At 36.5% G+C, this 26,542-nt stretch overlaps 1 protein-coding gene across 4 annotated transcripts in view; it reads left to right on the forward strand.

Moving 5' to 3' along the window:
- MAP4K3 (mitogen-activated protein kinase kinase kinase kinase 3) overlaps positions 1 to 26,542 on the forward strand; it is a 195,150-nt gene that overhangs the window by 79,590 nt on the left and 89,018 nt on the right. For all 4 annotated transcript variants that reach the window (XM_043988090.1, XM_043988091.1, XM_043988092.1 and 1 more), the window contains exons 3-5: positions 12,653 to 12,743; positions 23,050 to 23,114; positions 26,207 to 26,262. In XM_043988090.1, the coding sequence (XP_043844025.1) occupies positions 12,653 to 12,743; positions 23,050 to 23,114; positions 26,207 to 26,262 (212 nt within the window). The remainder of the gene's footprint in view (positions 1 to 12,652; positions 12,744 to 23,049; positions 23,115 to 26,206; positions 26,263 to 26,542) is intronic.

A 26,542-nucleotide genomic window follows, 5' to 3' on the forward strand; every position in this document is an offset into this window, starting at 1 on the left:
CGGGGATTCTTAATTTGAGCTCCATGGACTTGGTTGTTTTTTTAAAAATATTTTTGATAACTATTTCAATGTCGTTGGTTTCCTTTATAATCCTCTTTGTTTTATGTTTAAAAAAAATTCTGAGAAGGGGGGTCCATAAACTTCACCATACTGACAGAAAATGTTCATGTTACAAAAAACTTTAAGAACTGTTCATCTAGGGGCAGCTAGGTGGCGCAGTGGATAGAGCACTGGCCCTGGAGTCAGGAGTACCTGAGTTCAAATCTGGCCTCAGACACTTAACACTTGCTAGCTGTGTGACCCTGGGCAAGTCACTTAACCCCAATTGCCTCATAAAAAAAAAAAAGAACTGTTCATCTAGAGAAAAGTCTTTGGTAGATCAATAACCAAATGGGCATTTTGTTCTTTTTTATTTCTTTTCATTATATTATTGTATATTTGGTTTATGCCATTTAGGAAAAAACACATCACTCAAAAAATTCTTAATAATTTTAGGAAAATTTTTATATCTAATTATTTTTTTCAATTTATTAAACTTATTTTTTCCTCCTACTCTCCTCAAAAAAACAAAACACCTTTGTAACACATAAGCAGAGTTAAGCAAAACAATTTTGGATATTGGTCTTACCTAAAAATTTGTATCTCGTTCTGCACAAGTTTTTTAATCTTTACCTTGGTTAGTCTACAATTATGATGTATGTATGATACAATTATCATACTTATTTACATATATGTTATATATGGCAGTAAGCTATTTGAGGACAGGGGATATTTTTATCTTTTTAAACATAATAGGAACTTAATGTTTCTTGAGTTGTTGAATTGATTTCTCCATTAATTATAAGCATTTGATACAGGAAATAAAATCAATCTGACTTAATCTCATATCTTGTCCTATTTCTATACTTCCTTTCGCTATATACACTTGTTGCTGCCCCTTTCTACCTGCCTTCCAAACCAATTTAATTGAAAATGCTTTCTCTAAAATTCTCAATAATGTCATATTTTCCGAGTCTAATGGCTTCTTCTCAGTCCTGAATCTTCTTGACCTATCTGCAGCATTTGACACTGGTGATCAACCTCTTCTTCTGGATATTTCTCACTGGATTTTGATGACACTTCTCCCTCGTGGTGGTTTTTCTGTCTGACTGCTTTTTTTCAATCTCCTTTACTGGCTGTCATCCAGATTCTGCCCCCTAACTGTGGGGGTGCACCAAAGGTCTTGAGTCTCAGTGATCTTAATGATTCCTATATATGTCTGATTCCCTATACAAGATGACTCCCAGATCTATCTGCATAGTCCCTAGTCTTTTCTCTTGAGTTTTTTGACCCATGTTACTAATTACCTATTGGACACTTCTAACTGCAAATCTCATAGGCATTTCAAATTCAACACCTCCAAAATAGAACTCGTTCTGCACCCTCCTCCCAAATCTACCTTTCTAGAGTACCACCCTTCTTCCATTTATCCGGATAGTAAGTGTTTGAGGCCAGATTTGAGCTCTGGGAGATGAGTCGTCCTGATACTAAGCCCAGTGCTCTATACTCTCTGCCACTCAGCTGTCCAGAACAAGAGTATAGGTTTCAATATATTTATTATTTGTTGTTGTTCAGTTGTATCCCACTCTATGTGATCTCAAGGACCATAGCATGCTTCCACTATCTCCCAAAGTCTGTCCAAGCTCATGACACTATCTATCCCTCTCCTCTGCCATCCCCTTTACCTTTTGTGTTTAATCATTCCCAACATCAGGATCTTTCCCAGTGAGTCCCATCTTTTCATTAAGCCTCAGTATTTGTTCTTCCAAAGAATAGTCTAAATCAATTTCTTTTATTATTGATTGATCTCCTTGCTTCTTAAAATTTATTTTAATTTTAGTCCATTATTTATTAGTCTATCTTTTAAAGCCAGAACTTAGTCTTTGAGATTTGTTTTGCTTATATTAATCTGATCCATGTCTCCTGCCATTCTTTCTTTACCCAGCAAAATCACAAATTCATCGTTTACTTTTACTGCTATTTTCTCTTTCTAGCCCCCCCCCTTTTCAGTTTAGAGTATGATACTAAATCCTTTCCCTCCCCCACCCCCATGGTCTCATTTTTTGATGACCTATATATCATGTCCTTTTCCCAAGAACTGCTATATGTAATTACTTGCATTCCCTTCTTACTGCCTTTTTTCTTGTTTACTCTAGCAGCTATTATCAATTTTTTGACCTTTGTCAGTGAGTAGGCATTTATTAACCTACCGACTCTCCGTGCCAGGCACTGTGCTATGGGCTGGGTATGCAAAAGGAGACAAAACACAGTCCTCAAAGAGCTCTCATTCTCATGGGGGAGACAAAACAAGCAAACACCTGTCTACAAAGCCTGTGTACAGAGAAGCTGGAGATAGTCACAAAGGGAGGCACCAGCATTAGGGGGTCAGAAGAGGCTTCTTGGAGAAGGCAGCATTTTACCAAGGAGCTTTTTATACTTCAAAGTTCCTTCTTTGTTTTCATCACGAATCTCTTACTGGTTGGGGCTTCTGAGAAATAAAAGCTTTCTTCTTTACAATCATACTTGCTGGCTCTGTTAGAGCACTCTCCCTTGGCTTTTTTTTTTTCTTTTTTACCTGTTGAAGGGCCTTCTGAGGAGCTTGTTCCCAGGTATATTATTTCATAAAAGAGGTAATGGAGACATAGTGGGGAGCTTTGGACAACAGAAGTCCAGGAGCCTCTTCTGCTAATTGCCCTTTCCTTCCTTGTCTTTTTATCATTCTATAATATCATCATTTTGGACCTCTGATGCCTCTTCTCTGTTCTCCTCCCCCCTCCCAACTCCCCACCAAACTGTGTACTTCTTGAGATCCCCATTTCTCCCTTCCCCATAGTAAGTATAGGGAGTGGTACTGGAAAGCACAGCCCCTCCTCTCAAGAAGAAGGGCTCTTGTTTTTTCTTTCTTCTTTCTGGTTCAATTAATCAGCAGACATTTAGTGATTATCATGTGCCAAGAACAATTTAAAGCCCTGAGGATACAAAGAAAAAATAGTAGTTCCTGCCTTCCAGAAACTTTCATTCTAATGAGTGAGGCAACTTAGTTGCCCACAATTTGCCACTTTCATTATTTATTAGCTTTTATGCCAAAAGTTGGGAAAGGGTCATTAAAAATTGATACAGATATTCATCTTTCATTTTGGAGGAGTGATAAGAGTTGTGAAATCCTAGGAGGAGAGAGAGCACCTACTAAATTCCAGGCACTTGCTAAGGGCTTTTACAAATACTATGTCATTTGATCCTCATATCAATCTGTGAGGAGATTGCTGTTATTATTCACATATTATAGCTTACAAATTAGTCGTTATCTATATATTCATGTAGGTTTCAAACAACTGCCTGTGTGTTGGGGCAAATCTGTCATTTTTAGTTCTTCTGATTACATTAAGAGGAAAGCCTCCTTACATGCTAATAGTCTTTAACATGAAATTTAGTGTTCAAAATAATTCTTTATGTCCATTCTAACAAAATGGTTTACTAAGTCCTATATAGAATCATTATACTCTCTCTGATGTTGGCTTCTAACATTTACTGCCCCCAGCTCCTAAAATAAAATTTCAGGCTAAAAACTCAAATGTCCTATTAAATGGCATCATTAAGATTAAAAGATGACCAGGAAAAACAAACACCCTAATTGTTCAAATCTAAAATCATTCTCAAAATGCAAAAATATAAATTAGATGGATAATTTTTAAAAAAAAATTTTTTTGCAGGGCAGTGAGGGTTAAGTGACTTGCCCAGGGTCACACAGCTAGTAAGTATCAAGTGTCTGAGGCTAGATTTGAACTGAGGTCCTCCTGAATCCAGGGCTGGTGCTCTATCCACTGAGCCACCTAGCTGCCCCTACATGGAAAATTTTTTTAAAATAGACACGATTGTCCCAATAAGCAGTGAAAAGGCTTTTGACAAAACACTTATTTCTGTTGAAAGACACCAGAAAGCACAAGAATAAATGGACCTCTTCTTAATATAATAAATAATATCTATTTAAAATCAAGAACAGACATTAGATGTATTAACAAAAAGCCAGAAACTTTTCTATTAAAATCAAGAGTAAAATATTCATCCCCATTATTACCACTGCTGCTTAACCTAAGACAAGAAATATTAGATATAGCAATAAGACCCCCCCCCCCAAAATAAGGAATGAGCATAAGCAAAGAGGATGTGACCTATTTAAAAAACACTAACAAGTCAACTGAAATAATTGAAACAGTAAATTCAGAACACTTACAGGACATAAGATGAACATATAAATCATCCGTGTTTCTTTTTATTATCAAGAAAACCTAAAGGGAAGAGACAGAGTGTGAAATTCCATTCAAAATAAATACAGAATGTACAAAACATCTGGCAGTCTTTCTACCAACACACCTAGAAATGGTATGAATAAAACTGCAAAATGCTCTTTTCAAAATATAGACTTAAACAATTAATGAAATATTAATTGCTCATGGGTAGATTGAGTCAGAAAGAAATGACACCATTTTCTAACTTATTCAGTGCTATACCAGATACCAAAGGATTATATTATATAGCTAAAAAAATAATGAAATTTATTCAGAGGAACAAAAAAAGGTCAAGAATCTTAAGGAAAATACTGAGGTGGGAGAAATGGCAAAGAAGTGGACCTAACGGGACCAGATTTTAACTTATATTACAGTGCAATAATCATTAAAATGATTTGATAATGGTCAAGTAATAGAGAAAATGATCATTGGAAAAGCATAAAGGCATAAATCAGTAGCATAATGTTTGATAAACCCAAAGACTCCAATTATCAGACTCAAAACTCACTATTTGACAAAAACATCAAGGAAAACTGGAAGGCTATCTTGAAGAAATTAGATATAAATCAACACCTCACACCATTTATATCAAGATTAATTCTGGGGGCAGCTAGGTGGTACAGTGAATAAAACACCAGCCCTGGATTCAGGAGGACCTGAGTTCAAATCCTGCTTCAGACACTTGACACTTACTAGCTGTGGGACCCTGGGTAAGTCACTTAACCCTCATTGCCCCACAAAAACAACAACAACAAAGATTAAATCCACATGGGTAAATAATTAAGACATAAAAGGTGATAAAACCAAAATGGACAATTTTGTTTACATGAAATCAAATTGTTTTCACACAAACAAAACCAGTGCTGCTAAAAGTAGAAGAGGAATAAGGTAACTTTAAAAAAAATCTTTGCAGCAAGTTTTTTCTGATGAAAGTCTCATATTCAAGATATAAGGAATGAATTCAAATTTATAAGAACTATTCCCCAGTTGATAAATGGTCAAAGAATATGAATGGGCAGTTCTAAGGAAGAAATAGCAGCTCTTTTTCATAGTATCCCAAAACCAGAAACCAAAGGTGTCCCTAATTTTTTTGGGTTTTTTTTTGGGGGGGGGTTGAGGGGCAATGAGGGTTAAGTGACCAGCCCCAGGGTCACACAGCTAGTAAGTGTCAAGTGTCTGAGGTTGGATTTGAACTCAGGTCCTCCTGAATCCAGGTTCGTGTATCCACTGCGCCACCTAGCTGCCCCAAGTGTCCCTAATCTTGTAATATAATGGAATATTAAGGCACTGTTACAAATGATGCAATGGACAATTTCCAAGGAAACTGAGAAGAAAACCTCTGTGAACTGGTACAGAGTAACGTAACAGAACTAGAACAGTTTATACATTGACAGCTTTGAAAGACTTTAGAGCTCTCATCATCATGTCATTGATTAGGAAGGATGAAGCATGCTACTCACCTCCTGCCAAAGAGATGATGGACAAAAAAATATAGAATGAGACACACATTTTTGGATATGGGCCAGTGCAGAAATAAATTTGTTTTGCTGGAATTTGTATATTTTTAATGAGGGGATTATTTTTATTTTTTAATCAGTTGGGGAGTTGAACATATGGAAAAGACATATATTAAGTGTAGAATAAGTAAAAAGTATAATTTTTTAAAAACAATGCCGAAGCTTTGTAGTCATAGCAGGTTAAGCTGTCTGCCTCTAAGAGGTGGCATCATTGAAATGTGGCAGCGAGATAGAGTGGGGATTGCATTAGACTGATTTTAGGAGATGCCCTCTCTGCTCCATTGAGCCATGGTTTCCTTATCTATAATAGTATGGTTCTACCTATCATTGAACACCTGGAACCTGTTAAATTCAGTATGATAGTAGACATTTGGTTGGTCTAAACTACATAGGAATAGTATTCTAAATGGGCTATTGATAGAACTCTGGAGTTTAATAACTTTGTAATTATGTTTGGGATACATGATGTGAAGCCTCTTGTGTATAATTGCATGTCTTTGTTAAGATCAAATAATATATCTGTGAAGTTATTTTGTAAAATGTAAAGCATTATACAGATAATGAAGTATTAAGATAGCATTTCCTTAAAATTTAGCAAGGGCATAAATTCCTAAAGCAAAGAGAATCTCATCACCAGTCATTTCTGTCAGGTTTGGGGCTGCTTCTGCATTGACACATTCATTGTCTTAATATCTTACTTATTAGGAAGACTTGGGTATGAAAATATGTTAAAACGTGGCTCACCTGTTTAGAATCTGCTTTTTATGTAAAGCACTCTGCTAAAGAAGCTTCATAATATGTGGTCCATATGTCTAAAGTCCAAAATCTGCTTGACCTCATTTTGGGTACTGTGTAGTATACTGCCAATAATGTATAAAGCAAATGGTTTCTATAAGAATAATTTTTTAAAGACTTAATTGTTGTGAATTGTGACAACTTGATTGAACTAAAGATATGATCTTTAGATCACTGAATATTCCGATAGGTGATCTGGATCACTGAAGTCTTTTGCTGCTTTAATCTCAGGAAACACATTTTTCAAAACTTTTAAGATCATATATGTAATAATAGTAAAAGCAGCTAAAGCACTTATTTGTTCAGTAATTTTTAGTCATATCTAACTCTGTGACTACATCTCTAGTTTTTTGTTGTTGTTTTTTTTCCACAAAGATACTGGAGTGATTTTTCCATTTACTTCTCCAGCTCATTTTTACAGATGAGGAAACTGAGGCCAAAAGGGTTGAGTGACTTGCCCAGGGTCACATGGCTAGTAAATGTCTAAAACCAAATTTGAACTCTAGAATATAGGTCTTCTTGACTAAAGGCCTAGCACTCTACTATTCCATCTAGCTGCCCAAAGCAGTTTATAACTATTCACTTTTATCCTAACAACAACTCTGAGAAGTGGAAGCTTTTATCACCCCTATTTTACAGTGATTAGGGTCACAAAGCTAGGAAGTGTCTGAGACCACATCTGATCTCAGGTCTTCCTAACTTCAGTTCTAACTCTCTGTTAAGTGCACCACCCAGCTGCTTCTATTTAGAACTGGAAGTGACCTTGCAGACAGAAAACAAAAGCCCAGAAAGGTCAGCTGTCTGCTACCAGGTAAGAGTTAAAATTCATGCATCCAGCTGTTGGGTCCTAAACAGTTCTACTAATTGCTACCTGTCTTAATGTAGTTAAGGGTAAAACTTATTAAAAAGCAGTTTTTATTTAATTAAGGATTGTTTCATTATCACAGTGGGGATTTTATGTATTCATCATGGTTATTATTTGAATTTATATTAGAGCCAAATCATCCTCTTGAAAAGCTATCCTCACCCTTTCTCTTCCTGTAAAATCATTTAACAAAGTACACATAGTATTCGTTTATTTCTACTGTGTACAGAAGCCCTATGCTAGGTGTCAGTAGGAGATGATGTTTAGGTAGGACAGAGTTCCCCAACCTCACAGAATTTAAACTATAATAGAATGATATGCCATATAAAACAGGTAACTTTAATACAAAATGATATATAAGAAATGTAAAGGAAAGTACTGTGTTAAATTGAGAGGGTGACTCCTTACTAACTGGACATCAGGGAGCTTCTTTGAGTAGGTCATATTTGAGATTAATTTTAAAAGACATACCATTATAATAATAGTTCAGTTAGTAGTCTAACTTGACAAATGAAAGGAACATGGAAAGAAATATGAAATAAAGCTGGAGGGGTAGAATTGAAAGAGTAGGTTTAACTCCTTCTTGTGGTGGACCTGGAATGCCAAACAAAACATTTTTAACTTTACTCAGGAGAAAAACACGGAAAATTTTCGAGCAGAGGCTATTCCATGTTTAGACCTACTCATTCATAAAGAAGTGTAATTTTGCTATGAGATGATGAATGAATTGCATAGAAACAAGACCTATTGGATTATCACATGCAAGCTTGTCAAAGGGGTGGTTGTAGCAGCAATAGAAAGGGACGTAATGGATTCTAGCACTGTAGGACTTGATGACTAACTGAATAGGGAAACTGAGTCAGAGGGAATCGTCAACTATAACAAGGTTTTGATCATGGGAAATTAGGTAAATCTAGTATATAAAGAAGAATTAGATATGTTTTGCATTATTTTAGAATTCATAAAGGCTACTAGGTGTTTCCATGGATCTCATTAATATGGCTGTGCCCTCTAATGCCATATAATCTATAATTTCTCAATCATTGTGACTTTTGTGTTCCCCCTAAATCCTTCAAAGGGGGTCAACCCAACAATGCTCTTGACATTGCCTGGACAGCAATAGATTATGTGGGCTTTTCCTTTCTTGCTTTTGTGGCTTCTTTCAGAAATTATTCACATTTAATCCTTCCTCAAATGAATTCCACTGTTTTTATCATTTATATGCTACATTAGAATTGGAAGATTTTTCTGGAAACACAAAAATAATTAAAGGTTAGTTTGAAGATGGTAGGGATATGATAGTTTCAGAATAAATATTTTTAATTGTTTATTATAATTATATAAACCACATTTCTTATTCTTCAAAATTGAACAGTTGGATCTTATTTATTTCATTGTACTTTGGTGCTTTGAAATAATCATTGAGGTTTGTTTGAGAGAATCACAGCTCTGGGAACTCAGCCATGTATTACTGAATTACTGTTAATTCCATTCATTGTTTCTACAGTAATAATATGTAGCTTAGAAATTATTTAGAATGATACCAATGCAGACATACAAGTTAAAAGATAAATGACATTTACTTAGCCATTTAATTAAAATAATTTTCTTGCTATTACCTATATGAAATATCCTGTGTGCTATCTAACAATAGAATAGAGGCATGAAGTTGGGTAGATATGTGAGTGCTGTTTTCACAAATCTGAGATGAGTAGCCCAACCTGTTTTCACAAAATAAGTCCAATTGATTTTTTTGACCAGGAAAAAATTTTTAAAAAACAAAAACAAAAACAAAAATCCTTTTAACAAATATTCATAGTCAAGCAAAACAAATGCCTATAAGTGGCCATGTTCAAAAATATCTCTTATTCTACATATTTTTATTCTATCACCTCTATTTCAGGAGGTAAATCATATTCTTCATATTCTTAATTATTGATCCTCTAAAATCATGGGTGATCATTGTATTGCATCTTGGGTTTTTCTGAAGCCATCCCTGTTTACCATGTCTTACAGCATAATGGTATCCAAATATATTCATATACTGTAATATGTTCAGCCATTCCTCATTAGATGGGTTACCATTTTGGTTTCCAGTGCTTTACTACCACAAAAAAAACTGCTATAAATATTTTTTGTACATCTAGGACCTTTTCTTCTTTCTTTGGTTTCTTTGAGGTCTAAGCCTAATAATGATTTTCCTGAATCAAACAGTATGGGACACTTTTGTGAATCTAGGGACATAGTTCCAAATTGCTTTCCATAATGGCCAGACCAATTCAAAGCTCCATCAGCATACTGTTGGTGGAGTTATGAGTTAATTTAACCATTCCGGGAAGCATTTTATAATTATACTTAGAAAGTGACTAACATCTCCTACTTTTTGACTCCTAAATCTCTCTGCTAAGCATATGCTCCTAAGCAAAAGAAAGGAAAATGTCATGCATGAAAATATTCATAACATCTTTTGGTGTTTTTTGGTAGTAAAGAACTAGAAACAAAGTAGATGTTTGCTGATTGGAGAATGGCTAGACAAATCGTGGATTGCATTATGTTCCATAAAAAATTATGAATAACAGGAATTCTGAGAAATATGGAAAGACATATATGAACTGATACAAAGTTAAGTAAGCAAAATCAGGAAAGGAAAATATCAATGACTAATGTAAATGGGGCGGGGGGGCCTGAAATGAAATACTGTGTAATTGTAATAAAGAAAGCTTGGTTCTGGAGAAGAGTTGAATAAATGTACCTTACTCCCTGCTTTGCGGAGACTAGGGAAATGTGCAGTATTTTAGATATGGTTGAATTTTATGGTTGGTGAATTGTTACCTGCCCCTCCCGCCTTTCTTTTGTTATAAGTGGTCACCCTCTTGATAGGGGAAGGAAGGCAAAGGATATGTTTAGAAAGACGATCTGTTTTATGTTTTTCCTAATACATGTTAAGACTATTTTAGTATTCTTTGGGGGGGGCAGGGCAATGAGGGTTAAGTGACTTGGCCTCACAGGGCTAGTAAGTGTCAAGTGTCTGAAGCCAGATTTGAACTCAGGTCCTCCTGAATCCAGGGCTGGTACTATATCCACTGTGCCACCTAGCTGTTCCAATATTCATTTTAAAATAAAACTTTTAGTTCCAAATTTTCTCCCTTCCTACCACACCTTTGGCCATTCTCCAGTTGATGGGTCTCTCTTCAGTTTCCAATTCTACATATAAGTGCTTTTCCCTTTTCTTTGATCTCTTTGGAATATAGACTTTGTCGTGCTATTTCTGGGTCAAAAGGTTTTATAGAAGGTGTGGTTTCAAATTGTTCTCCACTTTTGTAGTCTGCAATGGTTGGACTAGTTCACAACTCCACCAGTAGTTCATTTACTGTCTTAGTTTTTCCCCGTCCCCTCCAGCATTTGTAGTTTTCCTTTGTTGTCATTTAGCCAATCTGATAGGTATGATGTGGTACCTCAGAGTTGTTTTAATTACCAGTTCCCTAATTATGAGTGATTCTGAGCCTTTTTATATGACTATTGATAGCTTTGATTTCTTCTGTCTTTGACCATTTATCAGAAGAACTTTCCTTCAACAGGATATGTTCTATGCAAATATAAGATTCTACAAGATTCATTGATAAATATAAGAACAAAGATAACTTCATTAATCATCTGATTACTATTATCAAGTAAGACATTCTCACATCTAACTTAGACATTAAGTTTGTATCACTGTTAAGGATTTAGATTTGGGCTTGATATTTAAAAAACAAAACTACTTGCTAACCATTTGAGCTATGTAAAAGTGGAATGGGATGCCTCAAGAAAAGTAGGTTCCTCCTGTCTTCAAGTAAGAGCCAGGTAGCTTCTCGTTGTGTGTCTTGCAGAGAAGAGTCTTATTCAGACATGGTTTGAACTAGATGGTCTCTGAGCTCCCTTCTAAATCTGAGTTTGTGATTTTGTTGTTTAAAGGGATAATAGTAAAAGATGTGAAGAATAGTGTCATGTGATTGACTCTAAGAAGACCTAAGACTTCCAGTTTGTGCCTTAGTATGTAGGCATCTGAAAATCCTTGGAGCTGGGATATAGAAACCATAAGGGATATTGACTCAATAGGAATATTTCTCTTCTACTCTTTAACCTTCAAAGAGCTCATTTGGAATTCTCACATTAGGCAGGTAGTAAGAACTTGAGATAATTATGCCTACTTTATTCCCTGTAACAGATATTTATGGCACCTAAAAGAGAGATTTCCCCCACCTTACACACTTCCCCAACCCCATCCCCATTTCCTCAGTCTATTAGGTAGATTCACAGAACATGATTGTGTTACTTCAGTTAGAAGTAGCCAAAGCTAGCGGTGCCAGACCTTTGATCCTGAACAGAGATCTATTAATTAATGGTTTGAGTATTTATTTGGAAAGCTGAAACTTAGGGTCTGGGGTTTTTTCCCCCCCTTTGGTAATAATTATTTCTATACACCCTTAATCGATCTTACTCCTAGTCATAATTTCTAAAATCAGTAAAGCTTCTTCATTTAAGACTGATTCCATGTTTTCCCATTCTGTATAGTTGCCTACATTTACATTCTCATCAGTTCTGTCGCTCCCATTACAAGTATTCATTCAGGAGCTACAGCATGTGATACTACTATAGGATTGCCAGGTTTTACTTTGGAGAATACAGGGCATATTCTAATGAGGCATGGGGGAGGAGGGAGAAGAGACTGAGTACTGACAAAATGAGACTCAAATACTGCATTCCAACCAATTGGAATGGGGACAAGGCACTGAAATACAAGCCAACTCTGTATACTCAGGCCATCTGGCAGCCCTTCTACCTAAGTTTAGGCTTCTTGATTACATATAGACTCTGAAGAGTCATAATTGATGCTATTATGCTAGATAAACATTCTTTATTGTTGCAAAATCATCCATATTCTGCGTTATCTGTAATGTGGAGTACTATCTATCTTTTATAATTCAGACTCATAGCTTCCCTTGGTACATACTAGTTTGCTCTCATGTAGTCATGTTGTACCATGATGGTTAATAATTATTGTAACTGAAGCTGTCATTTAAAAAAATAAAATGAATGACATGTTCTAGAATAGACATTTAAAACTTATTTTGATGAACTACTAAATATTCATTTTTTTTCTTTTTCAGGAGAAGACTTTGCAGTTGTGCAGCAAGAAATTATTATGATGAAAGACTGTAAACACCCAAACATTGTTGCTTATTTTGGCAGCTATCTCAGGTATAGTATTTGCTTTCCAATTTTTAAGAAATGCTATATCAGGTGAAGAGTAAAGACTGTATCACTGGAGGATTATGGCAAAGTAAACTATGCAATTCATTATTTTTGAGCACATCTACTTTTTTCCTTCTCCCACACATTCTTTTAAAAAAGAAAAAAGAAAGAAAAGCAGTCACTTACTGATCCAACCATTCTGGAGAGCAATTTGAAACTATGCCCAAAGGGCTATGGGGTTGTTCATACCCTTTGACCCAGTGGTACCACTGCTAGGTCTGTATCCCAAAGAGACCATAGAAAAGGGAAAAGGACCCACATGTACAAAAATATTTATAGCAGCTCTCTTTGTGGTGGCAAAGAGTTGGAAATTGAGGGAATGCCCATCAATAGGGGAATGGCTAAACAAGTTGTGGTATATGAATGTAATGGAATACTATTGTGCTATAAGAAATGATGATCAGGAGGAGTTCAGAGAAACCTGGAAGGACTTACATGAACTGATACTGACTGAGAGGAACAGAACCAGGGGAACATTGTACACAGTAACAGCAACATTGTGTGATAAACAGTGGCTCTTCTCAGCAGTGCAGTGATCCAAAACAGTTTCAAAGAACTCATGATAGAAAATGTTCTCAACATCCAGAAAAAAGAACTGTGAATTATGAATGCAGATTGAACCATACTGTTTCTATTTTTGAACTGGGTTTGGTTTTTTTTTTCCCATTCTTGTTTGAGGTTTTTCCCTTGTGCTCTGATTTTTTTTTTCACAAGATGACTAATGTAGAAATATGTTTAATGTGATTGTACATATACAATGTATATCAGACTGCTTTCCGTCTTGGGGAGGAGGGAGGGAAAGAAGGGTTTGAGAAAAAAAAATTCACAACTAAAAATCCTGTGAAAACAAATGTTGAAAACTATCCTTATATGTAACTGGAAAATAATAAAATACTTTTAAAAAAAAGAAAAGAAAAGCAGTCACTTAATAAGGAAAACTAATTATAATTAGTACAAAATCAGATTCAACAATATATGCAATGTTCTGCTTCCGTAGTTCCCCACCTCTTCAGAGAAAGGAGGGAGGTATGTTCTCATATCCCTTTTTCTGGGTCAAACTTAGTAATTAATAATTAGCCAGCTTCCAGTTTGATGAGAGAATTTTTGTTCTTTTAACCTACATTGTTATAGTTGTTTATATTATATTCCTAGTTTTGCATACTTCACTTTGCATCCCCTTGCTTCCTAATGTTCTTCATGTTTGTTGTTTTCTTACCATACACCAATACTTCATAACATTCCTTACCGCATTGTTGAACCACAAATGGGCATCTATATTGTTTCTTTTCTGAATTTTATTTTCTATTTCGTACCTTATACCCTTATTTATTCTTTTATTTTCTCCATATTCCTCTGGGTTAAAACTCTTGAACTATCCTGGTTTGAACATCTTCTTCTATCCAATTAACTGCCTTTGTACATTTTACCTTGTTGTCCCTCTTTTCTCCTGTACTTCACTCTCAGAGAAATAATTTTATCAGATCAGTGTCTGATAGAAGCAGTGCCACATGATAGTTGCCTTAGGTCCTATATTATTGAGGCCCAGGGACAACTCCTTCCTGACTCTGGAATGTGCTCCTGACTTGTCCTTGTATTTAAATGTTGGATAGTTAGAGGTTTCTGCTCCCTAAGATTATAGGTGTGACCTTGTGGTTGGCTATGTCTTACTACTATAGCTCCCTCCCTCTACCCCACACAGCTATACTTCCAGTTAACAAGCAGACAGTCGACTTGACTGCAAGTAAAGAACCAGTGGTACAAAATATGGTCCCCCAAAGCCTGAGGTGTATTTTCCTTCAATTATATATGCATCGATTTGTGAGCAGAGTGGGCTTATATGTAGATTACTAAGGTAATGAGGCACACATGTAAGAGAGTATGTGTGACAAAGGGAAAACTCATGTGGACTTTTTAAAAGTCCTTATGCAACTTCCCTTGTTCCATTCTCTGGTCTGCCATCCCTTCAGCTGAGCTCCCAGTGCTGCTGTAGTCTTGAGTCCACCTCTATATCCTAGGTTACTTTCCTCCTGGGATGCCTGTCTCTACACACCCATCTATCTTCAGTGTTTGGGGTTCTTGTTGCTCCAGTCTCTCCAGTGACCTAGGCAGTGTGGTGAAGGGGGAAGGAAGGAAATCTCACCTTCCCCAAAAGAACATTTCACTCTCAGGAGCCTGATTTTTCTTCCAGTTCTGGCTTTCACTTTGGGCATCTTTGTGCGGTGATAGAGTGCAGGGCCTAGAGTTAGGAAGGTCTGACTTCAATTATGTTATGAAATAACACAGGATAGCTTCCTAGCTCTTCTTTGTTTCTTGTTTTCTTTCTTCCTTTCCTGAGATAAGGATCTTCTAAAGCCCTTATTATAATAAAACTTAAGAACATACTTATTAACCCAGTTGGGCCCCAGGAAGGTAAATTTTATTTTAGAAGAGCTTTGTTTACATTTTTGTTTTATTACAGAATGCTTTTAATGAGGAAACTGCATGTCAGTTTATGTCCATTAAAATCAGTGGTATATAAGCATGACAGAGCAAAAAGCAGTTTGAAATTCTGTCACAAATGTCATTAAACTGTCTGTACCTTTAACCTAATGATACCACAATTACACCTATAGCCCAAAGAGATCAAGGAAGGAGGGAAAAGGACTCATGCAAAAATATGTATAGAAGTTCTTTTCGTAGTAGCAAAGAAGTAGAACTAGAAACTAGAAACTAAAGAGGAGACTGAGCAAATTGTGATACATGAATGTTTTGGAATCCTAATGGACTTAGAGTCAAGGACTATCTTTTGCCCCTCTTTTGTATCCCCAGTGCTTAGCAGAGTGACTGGCACATACTGGGCTGTTAATAAATGTTTACTGATTAATTGACCTGATTTTTTTAAAATGGGAAGGGAACAGAGTTTACAAATTAGAGGCCAGTGTATTTGACATTGAGCTCTAGGGAAATTATGTAACAAACCATTAAAGAAATGTTTGACAAATAAGCAGAAAGGAAACCAATGATTGAAAAGAACCAGCATGGCTTCATCAAGAATGGGTAATGTGAAACTAGCCTCCCTTGCATTTTTTGACAGGATTACTGAACTTGTAAGGGGAGCTAGATGAGAGCAATGCTCTGGATAGGGTTTTCTTAGACTACTATTCTTGAGGAGAAGATGGGAGAATTATGATATGGATAACAGTGTAATCATGTGGATTTGGAACTGGTTGAATGACCAGACTCAAAGAATATTTAAATGTTAATGGTTCAGTGTCAGTATGTCAGAAAGTCTTCAGTGAAGTAAGTATCCCAGGGATCTGAGCAGGGTCTTTTGTCATTTATAATTTTTATTGATGATTTGAATAAAGGTAGAGATGTTATTCTCATCTAGTTTACTAATGACACCAGCTGAGAGGAACAGCTAACACAGCTAATAACTAAAAAGATCTTGACAGATTAGAACACTGGGATGAATCTAATACAATAAACTTCAGTAAAATAAACATAAAATCAGCTTTGCAAGTTTAGGATGGGAGAAGGCACAGATAGACAGCAATTATTTAGAGAAAAATCTGGTGTGTGGGGGTGGGGGGTGACTTTATATGAATTAACAGTGTGATGCTGCAGCCAAAAACTCTAATGCAGACTTGGGCTATATTAAGAGGGGAAGCATAGATCCAGAAGTAGGGGTGTAATAGTCAAGTCAATAATTATTTGTTTAGTGCTAGTCATGGTGCTAAGTGCTGATGATACAAAGAAAGGCAAAAACAGCCATATACAAAAAATCTATAAAGAGGAAAAAATGGAGATAATCAAAAGAGGGGATACACTGACATTAAGGGGAATTGGGAAAGGCTTCTTATAGAGAGTGGGATTTTAGTTGAGAACCAAAGGAATCCAGGGAAGCCAAGAAGCAAAGAGGAGGGAGAAAATTACATGCATAGGGAACAGCCAGTGAAAATTCATCAGATTGAGACATGGAAGGTTTTATGTGAGCAACAGCAAGGAAAAGGCCACCACAAACAATGGGTTGGGAAGGTGGGGAGGGAGAAGTATGATCAACCAGTGCTAGAATGGTTGGCCAGGAAGTTGGGTCATCAAGAGACAGCCATGTCTTTGTGAGTCAGTTAGTATTGGAATGACAAAGAGAGGCAAAAAGGTCTTCCCTACTCTTAGGGAGCTCACAGTCTTGTGGGGGAGGCAACCTACAGACGATTTATGTACAAACAAGATAGAGGATAAATTGGATCTAATAATAGAATTAAAGGGCCTCATGAAAGGCTTTTTGTAGAAAGAATTTTAGCTAAGTTCTCAAGGAAGGTAGGAGATAGAGATGAGGAGAGTATTCCAAGCATGAGGAACAGCCAACGAAAATGTTCATTTTGTAGGCTGGGTTGTAGCAGGAGGTGGTTAACATCACTGGATCACAGAGAACATGAAGAGGAGCAGAGTATAAGGAATACTATAGAAGTAGGAGTGGGCCAAGTTGTGAAGAGCTTAAAATGCCAAATAGAGGATGTTATATTTGATCTTGGAAGTGGTAGGGAACCCACAGAGTTTATTGAATTGGGGGATAATGTGGTCAGATCTGCACCTTAAGATCAGCTTGACAGCTGAATGGAAGACTGTTGGAGTGGGAAGGAACTTGAGGCAGGCCAACTCACTAGCAGTAGTCCAGGCATGAGATGATATGGGTTTGCCTGCACCAGGGAGTGAAGTAGTGTCAGAGGAGAGAAGAAGGCATATGAAAGAGGTGTTGTGAAGGCTAAATTGACAAGACTTGGAAACAGATTGGATATGAGGGTGGAAAAGGAGTTGAAGATGATGTCTAGCTTTTGTGCCTGGGTGCATAGGAAGAGGGTGGTACCCTCAACAGTATTAGCAAAGTTTCACAGTAGAGAGTCTGTTGGGAGAAAAAATGATGGGTTCCATTTTAAGCATGTTGAATTTGGTCTCTGGGACATCCAGTGTTATTAAGATGTCTAATAAGCAGTTGGAGATGTAAGTACCAAGATTCAGAGAGAGGTTAGGAGATCTGAGAATCATCACTCAATGAGTACAAGAAGATGGTAGGAGTGAGAAAGGAAAAGGTTTAAGGTGAAAGAAAGTGTGTTGCCTATGGTCCTTTTGTACTTTGCCTTGTTATATTTCATCTGGAGTTTTGTGTTTTGTTCTATGTGGCATCACTTAAAAAGGATGTGGATAGGGCAGCTAGATGGCACAGTGGTTAAAGCACCAGCCCTGGATTCAGGAGGACCTGAGTTCAAATCCGGCCTCAGACACTTGACACTTACTAGCTGTGTGACTGTGGGCAAGTAACTTAACCCCCATTGCCTAAAAAAAAGAAAAGAAAAGAAAAGAAAAAGGATGTGGATAAACAGGTGAATGTCTGGAGGACAACCAAGGGAGTGAAAGGCCTTGGATTCTTTAAAATGAGAATCAATTGGAGCTTGTCATGTTTAGCCTGAGGAAATGAAGATTTGGGAGGAATGTAACAGCTGGCTTAAAACATTTGAAAGGTTGTCACATGGAGAGAGATAATTAGACTTGTTTTGCTTGACTCAAAAGCAGAAGCATTGGGTGGAAGTCAAAAATTCAGACTCAATATCAGGAAAAAATTTCCCATCATTTAGAGTTATCTGAAAAAGCATTTGCCTGCCTGAAGAGGATATGGGTTTCCCCTACTTGGAAGCTGGACACCTGTTGTCAGGTATGTTATAATGGGGTTCCTTTTGTATTTAAGCAGGACTAGATGACCTCTAAAGTCCCTTTAAACTCTCAAATGCCATCATCTGCAAAATTGGTCTGCAGATTTAGGACTATCTCAGTTAATGTACCAAGGGGTTATTAATTTATTTGCAGAAACAAAAGATCAAGAATGAATCGCAAGATCAAGAACAGTTAATCATTGGATAGCCTAAGTAAACCCAGAATTAGTTGAATATAGTATGGTATTTAGAAACCCAAGGACACCAGCTATTGGTAAGAATTCCCTGTTCAAGTGGTCTGGCAAAAATTAGGTTTATTCTAGTTCTTATGCCATATGCCTTGCTAAGGTCCAAGTGGATAAATTATCTATTCTTATTTAATGGGGAAGAGAGCCTGAGAGATCATGTTTCACTACTATGACTGGGGGTTTAATTCTTTACTAAATAAGAGGTGATGATAATCATAACAAGTAAAATGGGCAGTGTCAATCATCTGTCAAATTGGCAAAGATAACAAAAGGAAAAAATAGTAAATATTAGAGGAGCTGTAGGTGGACAGGTCACTAATGCATTGTTAGTGGAGCTTCTAATCATTCCAGCCATGCTGCAAAATAATTTTAAGTTAACATCCAAAAGTCACTAAATAGTGTAGTCTTTTTTTAACCTTATCTATACTGGCTACTATGTATATACCCCAAAGAGGTCAAAGACTTCTAGAGTGAAGGACCTATGTGTACTGTGGAAATATTTTAACTGATTTACTGGGCCTAATCTGACTGGGGGCCTAATCTGGGGACTTTTGACTGGCTGGCTATCTGACTGCTATTAATTTCCTAAGCCAATCTGTTAGGGCATTTTAAAAATTTCCCTCACACTTGCTCCTCTCAAAATTGATAAGCAAAAGATTAAGAAGCCTCTTCCAATTTAATAGCAGAGGGTTTATTTATGAGATACAATTTAAAATTAAGAATACAGGAAAATAAAATGTACAACCTGAGTGCTTTCCGGCATGTCTCTCTGCTGCTGCCGCTGAACCCTAAAAAGCCCCTTACTCTGTACGGCTCCTTCCTCTGTCTCCTCTCTTACTGCCTTCTCAAACCTCCTTGTACTGTCTCCTCTTCAACCATGTATCCACTCCCCCCTTGCCAGCCCCCTTTTTATTAACCAGCTCTCCCCGGTGAAACTCAGGGCTGGCCAGCCCCAGGGCCAGCAGAGCCCATGCTCCCCAGGCTGAGCTGGGGGCTGGGTGAAGCAAACCCCAGCGTCTCTGAGGGTTTTTGTGTGCCTTTCTGTTGTGCAAACGGGCCACACCATGCCACATCCCTGGCTCAGGGTTTTCCTCTGCACGACTTAGCCTGTCTCAGAGGTGTTCCCCCCCCCCCCCCTGCCCCAGCTGAAGTGGAGGGGGAGGGACCCTAGCCACTCTTACACAGAAAAAACCCATGAGGGCCTAAGGCTTTTTAATCTCAGCCCAAAGGCTGGGTCCCCAAATCACAATAAATTTCCACAGTACAAAGATTTATAGCAAGTCTTTCTGTGATAGTAAAGAATGAGAAGCAAAGTGTGTGGTCATTAGTTGAGAAATGCCTAAAGAAATTATGTTATATGAATGTAATACAAAGTTTGTGCTCTTTAAGAAGTGGATTAATATGGGAAAATTCGGACACTAATTAATTGTTGGTGGAATTGTGAACTAATTGAACCATTTGGAAATTGTGATAAAATAATGGGATTTGGCAGCTGCCCAGGGGCCCCACCTGAAGATTGATTTGGAATTGATTGAATTGGGTGAGACTGAGAAACTGACTGAGAACCTACTTAAGAATGATTAAATTGAGACCATACCTGGCTGGCCCTGAGTAGGGTGTTGTTCTCAGAGGCTGTGGACTACACCATCAACAGGAGACCACTCTCAACCAATCAGCTTAAAGGACCTCCCCTTTTGGGGACGGAGACAGGAAGTAGGAAGCGGAGGCTGGCTAGCTGTATCTTCCTCTTTTCGTTCAGGAACCAGCATGTGACGGAAGATGGAGAAAAAGAGAGGGCCTCTTTTCATTCAGGACTTTGGCTTGGTGGGAGACAGAGAAAAGGTGGACAGAGAAAAAGAGAAGAAAGTAGATAGACTTTTCTGGCGTTATGGATCCCATGTGTTGTCTTACTCTTTAATAAATCCTTAAGAGCCTAAACTCTTGCTTAATTTATCATTAAATCTTAGCCAGTTTCCCCCAAAAAACTGAGGGGGTGGGGGCAGGTTAGGACCCACATTTTAAACATCACAAAAGCAATTTGGAATTATGCTCAAACAGTTATTAAAGTGCTTCTACCCTTTGACCTAGCACTTCTAGATCTATTTCCAAAGATGATTAGGAGAAAAGGAAAGAAACCTATATATCATAAAATGTTTAGAGCAGTTCTTTGTTGTGGCCAAAGACCCAGAAATTGCAGGGCTGCCCATCAGCTCAGGGATGATTGAACAGTTTGTGGCAGATGATTGTAATGAAGTACTACTGGGCTATTAGAAATGATGAACTCAATGATCTTAGAAAGACAGGGAAAGATTTGCATGAAATAATGAGCAAAATGAGCAGAACCAAGAGAACATTGTACACAGTAACAGTAATATTGTTTTAAGAATGACTTTAAGCAAATATGTCATTTTGACTATTATAAATACCCAAATTAATAATAAAGGACATATTAAAAAAAACACTCTGCACATCCAGAGAAAGAACTGACAAAAGTATATATAGAATAATTTTACGCATATGTGCTTCTTTGTTTAATGTTAGCCTTCTCTAAGGTGGGGGATAAGGAGGAAAAGAAGATTTATGTGATAATTTTATTATATTTAAAACAAATAGCAAATTTTGCATAAGAGATTCATAGTTTCATGTGCAATTATTTTTATTATACTATGTTGTGTAAATGTTTTAATTAAAAATAAATTTAAAACAAATTTTTTTAAATGGCAAATATGATGAATTCAGAAAGACTTGGGGAAAATTTATGGGAACTGAAAGAAAGAAAAATAACCAGAACAGTTTTCATGGTGATAACACTAATGTAAAGGAAAACAACATTTCTAGACTTCAAAGGCTCTGATCAGCACAGTGACCACTGAAAATGAAATTTACATTCCGCCTCTTTGCAGAGGTGATGAACTAGAGATATGGAAGGAGACATATATTTTTAGACATGGCCAATGTATTGATTTGTTTTATTTCACTTTTTGTTTTTACGAGGGAGGGCTCTATTATGTTGGGGGGAAGGGGTAACATATAAGAGAAAAGTAGATCAATTTTTTTAAATCATGGGAATTTTAGGAGACAGAAATAAATCGCACATAACAGAAATTCACCCTTTGATTTCTAGTCTTCATTTTTGCTCTTTGTTTTGAAAGTTTGTGGGTTTTGTTTGCTACTCATATTAAAGTTAAAAATATTGTTAATTGATCTTACCTAGCAGTGATGACTGCAAAGCAAAATAATGTATTTTGTTTTGGAACATGTTCTAGACTAGAAATCAACAAACTACCTACTAATAACTTAATTGGGCACTGGTTTCCTGAAATTCAGACTTAGGGATTCTAACATGATATTTTAATGGAAACTTCTAGCTCTTTTTGATGACCTTATTCAAAAAAGGATGTGTTCTACACATGTGTATCCTGCAATTCTTGAGTAGTAAATCTTTACTAGTAAATTTCATATTGCACTCTTGCCCTGATTTTGGGTAGGAATTACACTGAGCTTGTAAATTTTGCTTTAGAGACAAGTAAATAGTAAAAAGTTTAAACAGTACCATTTCTGAGAAGCATTTTGAGTGTTGCTGGATTGTTGTTGTTATTTCAGTTTAGGTATTCCAGCCACTTTTTTCCCCTTTTCTGCCCTCTTACTTGATGGGTTTGCTCCCAGAGATGAGAGATGGAAGGCTTTTCCATCACCATTATTTGTATCTTTCTTACAATGATGGCCACTCCAGTATTTCAAAATACTGTTGATTAGAATTTTCCTTCCATGGATGAAGATTACAGATTACCTTCTAAAACCGCTGTGGGCCCAAACTACAACCTTACAGTGATGCTTTTGTAGAAGTGTTTATTTTAGAATCTTGAAATACATGACATGCTTTGGAAATAATTGTTTATTACCAGATAAATGGATAAGTGGGATTTCTATATATAAAACTTTCAGTAATGAAAAGGGAATTTCCATTTTTTAAAAAGCTAATGATAGCTTTTCATAATTACTCCAAATATTTCTTCTTTGATCAATATTTAGCCAAAGATAGCACGTTAGGGTGATGGTAGAACAAGAGAAAATATTTTGGTTTGGCTTTTTACATCTAAAGTGTTTCAGCTTTTTTTTTTCTTTTAAAAATTGATTAAAACATAATAAAATTATTTTCTTGTTTGAGTTATACATTATTATTAAGGAATTAACTCCCTGAGAGTAAATTAAATTTTAAGTATAGATTGCATTTTATTATAATATAATTAAGACATCTGTTACCTTACATAGGTAAATGTAACCATGAGAAAATCATAAGTGCATCCTTTTTTACAGGCGAGATAAACTATGGATTTGCATGGAGTTTTGTGGAGGTGGTTCTTTGCAGGACATATATCATGGTAAGTTAAAATTCATATTTTTATAAAAGGTGAATACTTATTCACAGTGTCATTGCAGTGAAAATCATTTGGAATGGAAAAAATTGCCTTGTGTTACTCCCAATAGTTAATATTTGAACATACATGAAAAGTTTATAGATGTCAGAGCACAACAAATCCAAAACATCAGATTGTCACATCACTTACTTTAAAATAAAGGGAGTCTGGGTAGATAATAGAACTCTTAAGAGTTTATTCTCTTCCTCTTCTGCTCTGAGGGAGCCCTGCCCTAATTTCAAATGGAGGACATCTTTTAACAGTGTGGAATATCAAGTGTAGGAAATTGTCTCTGCCTCTGATTTTGGCCACCTTGAGAGGTAGTACAGTATAATAAAAAGAGCCCTGGGCCTCAGAAAACTCAAGTTTTCATCCTAGTTCCACAACTTTGTAGCTAACCTTTGTGTCATTTGAAAATGTGTGGGGGTGCCTGTCTCTGTTCCAGGTTTTAGGGAAATTAGCTGGGTTTCTAATATATTGCTACTTAGAAATTAGAGACTACTGCACCAGTTTGGGGGCATTAAGCATTTATTAAAGCATATTAAATGTTAAAGAAAGTGAGAGTACATACCTAGGATAGAGGGCAAGAGCCAGAGGGCTGTGTGGGAGAGGGAAGAATGCCAAGAGAGCCAGAGACCCCTCCCTGAGGAATTTTATCCTGTCTCAGGTAGAGGCAGGTCATTGCACGTTGATCCAAGCTGATTGGCCAGTAACATGTCCATTGATTGGCATGACTCGAGGGTGGTCTAAGTGAGCTAACTTCCTTTAGGTAGTCAGGAAGGTCAGTCTACTTTTGAAATTCTCCTGACTCTGGGCTGGCCCTGCAAAACCAGCCAAAGTTCCTGGGGGGAGCGGTGTCTTTGAGTCCCCAAAACACTCCGTTATTAATAATTTTCTCACACCTTTAGCAAACTATTTCATCCCCCTGTGTCTGAGTTTCCCCATATGTACAGTATGAGTAATAATGCACCTATTACTTAACTGTCTAGGGATGTTATTAAGAAATCACTTTGTACTTTGTAAAATATTGTATAAATGTTGAGGTTTTTCCTTTTTGCTCTGATTCTTCTTTCACAACAAGACTAATGCAGAAATATGTTTAATGTTATTGTAAATATATAACCGATATCAGATTACTTGCTGACTTGGGGAGGGAATGGAGGGAGGGAGAAAAATTTGAAACTAGAAATCTTATAAAAACAAATGTTGAAAACTATCTCTACATGTAACTGGAAAATAATAAAATACTTTTATAATTAAAAAAATATATTGTATAAATGTAAGCTATCATCACCACTGAATATTCCAAGAAGGGTAAGGTGGCTATGGATAGTGACTTTTTTTAAATGAAACTGTACAACTAGGCAGGAACTGGGGTCTTTCTTTCCAACCTTTTCTACTGTAATCTGCACCTGGATGTCCTGCTAGCATCTTTAGTATAGCATGTCCAAAATGAAATTTACCATATGTCACCTAAATATCTTCCTTTATTTCTTTTGTTGGTAACCCTATTTTCCTCATCATTAGTTAAAAATCTCAGTCTCATCTTTGGTTCTTCCTTGAATAAGTTTCTTCCAAATGCATTATCAAGCTTTGCCCCTTTTCTCTCAGAAGTAACTCTCATTTACACTGACATACCAGTCTAGCTCTTCCTTATCTTGCACTTTGGCTGTTAGAGTATTTTCCTCACCATACTAAACCCTCCCCCCCCCCTCTTCCTTTTGAAACCCTACCTGTCTTTTAAGACCCCACTCCGATATATCCTGTGTTCCAGGAATTCTTCCCTAACTCCCTCAAGTTGGAAATTATGTATTCCTTGAATTTCTCATGCTACTTGGCACCTTTAATATATTTATTTTGTTTGATTTATATTGCAGTTGTTTGTGTCCTTGTCTTATTTTCCCTCCTAGGTTATCAGCTTATTGAATGCATTTCTTATTTGTCTCTATATCTTCCAAACATCTTGTACAATGATTGCACATAGTAGGCAATGCATGGGCATAGTAAACAGCTTTTGTATTTACACTGTAAATAAACGAAATAAGAAAATGACAAGATGAGCTTAGTACTGTGTTGCCAGAGTATTCTTAGAAGGCTTTGTGGAGGGGTATGCCTTAAGCTAGGTTTTGACAGATGGTTAATATTTGGAATGTTAAAGAGAGGAAAGGGTATATTGTAAACAGCATGAGTAAAAATAGGTTGGGTTAGTATGATACATGTGCAAGTGCTAGGCGTAGTCAGAGAGTGTATGAGAGGAGCAGTGGTAAATAAAGGTGAGAGGAAGACAGAGACACTAGATAATCAAGGACCTGAAGAACTAAATCAGAAGATTTTCTAGAATCTGTATTAATGCTTTCAGTAAAATGTGCCCTTAAGTAAATGTCTTGGCTTAAGCTGGAGTCATTATTAAAGTATTTTGTAATATTTACCTGAGTATACCAGAATATTTAGTGTCATTGTTGGTCCAAAATGCCAACAAATCTTGAGGATTATTAACTCAGCATGATCAAGTGTTCTACCAACAAAAACTCTGTCATATCAAAAATGCTGAGCGTTTCCCTCTACCTAGTTAGTCAGTTAAAGGGCCCATTTTTGAAGCTTCAAATCTGGGTGGTTCTAAATCCACCAAAATTGATATAGTTTGTTTGCAAACCTATAGATCCTCTTCTACCCTGATGGAATTAAATGAGATAGGTAGTTTTCTTTCACTGTACTGAAACAATTTTGTAAAATTTTGCAGTTTTGGTAGATGTTAGATGGTTGTTTACAGACCAGCTCTATTATTAGGAATTCATTCAGGTTAAGGAATGATGTCCCTTAAAACTACCTCTCATTTGCTCCAAATGCTAAATTGATTAAGAACTCCTCTGATTTCCTCTCTCAATATACAACCCTCTATTCCATATTTTAAGAGGCAAACTGGAAAAAGGAAGAAAAAACACCTTATCAGAAACTACAAAACTGGGAATCTTGAAAAGATAGGTGGTTGTCATGTGTAATTTGATTGTTTGTGGATTGAAACTTGTAAGACTGACACTTTTTTCCCCCCATTTCAGTGACTGGACCTCTATCAGAACAGCAGATTGCCTATGTTAGCAGGGAAACACTACAGGTAGTTGAAATAATTGATTTTTAAGGAATTCTTATCTTTTTGTACGAAAAGGAATAGCATCTGATCCATCTGGCTACATGGTTGGGGTTTAGCAGTTTAGCAAAATATCATTTAAACATTATACTTTGATTTTTTAATATTATGATTGGATGTGTCCTTTGTGAAGAAGGATCTATTTTTCAAATAAAAGTATAAAAATTCAAATGTAACCAAAACTACACTTTTTTAATCCCTTCAGTGTTTCTGTTATTATACATATTGTATTTACTCTTCTTTTGTG

The sequence above is a fragment of the Dromiciops gliroides genome, chromosome 2 (assembly GCF_019393635.1).
Source record: "Dromiciops gliroides isolate mDroGli1 chromosome 2, mDroGli1.pri, whole genome shotgun sequence".
In the NCBI taxonomy this organism is placed as follows: domain Eukaryota; kingdom Metazoa; phylum Chordata; class Mammalia; order Microbiotheria; family Microbiotheriidae; genus Dromiciops; species Dromiciops gliroides.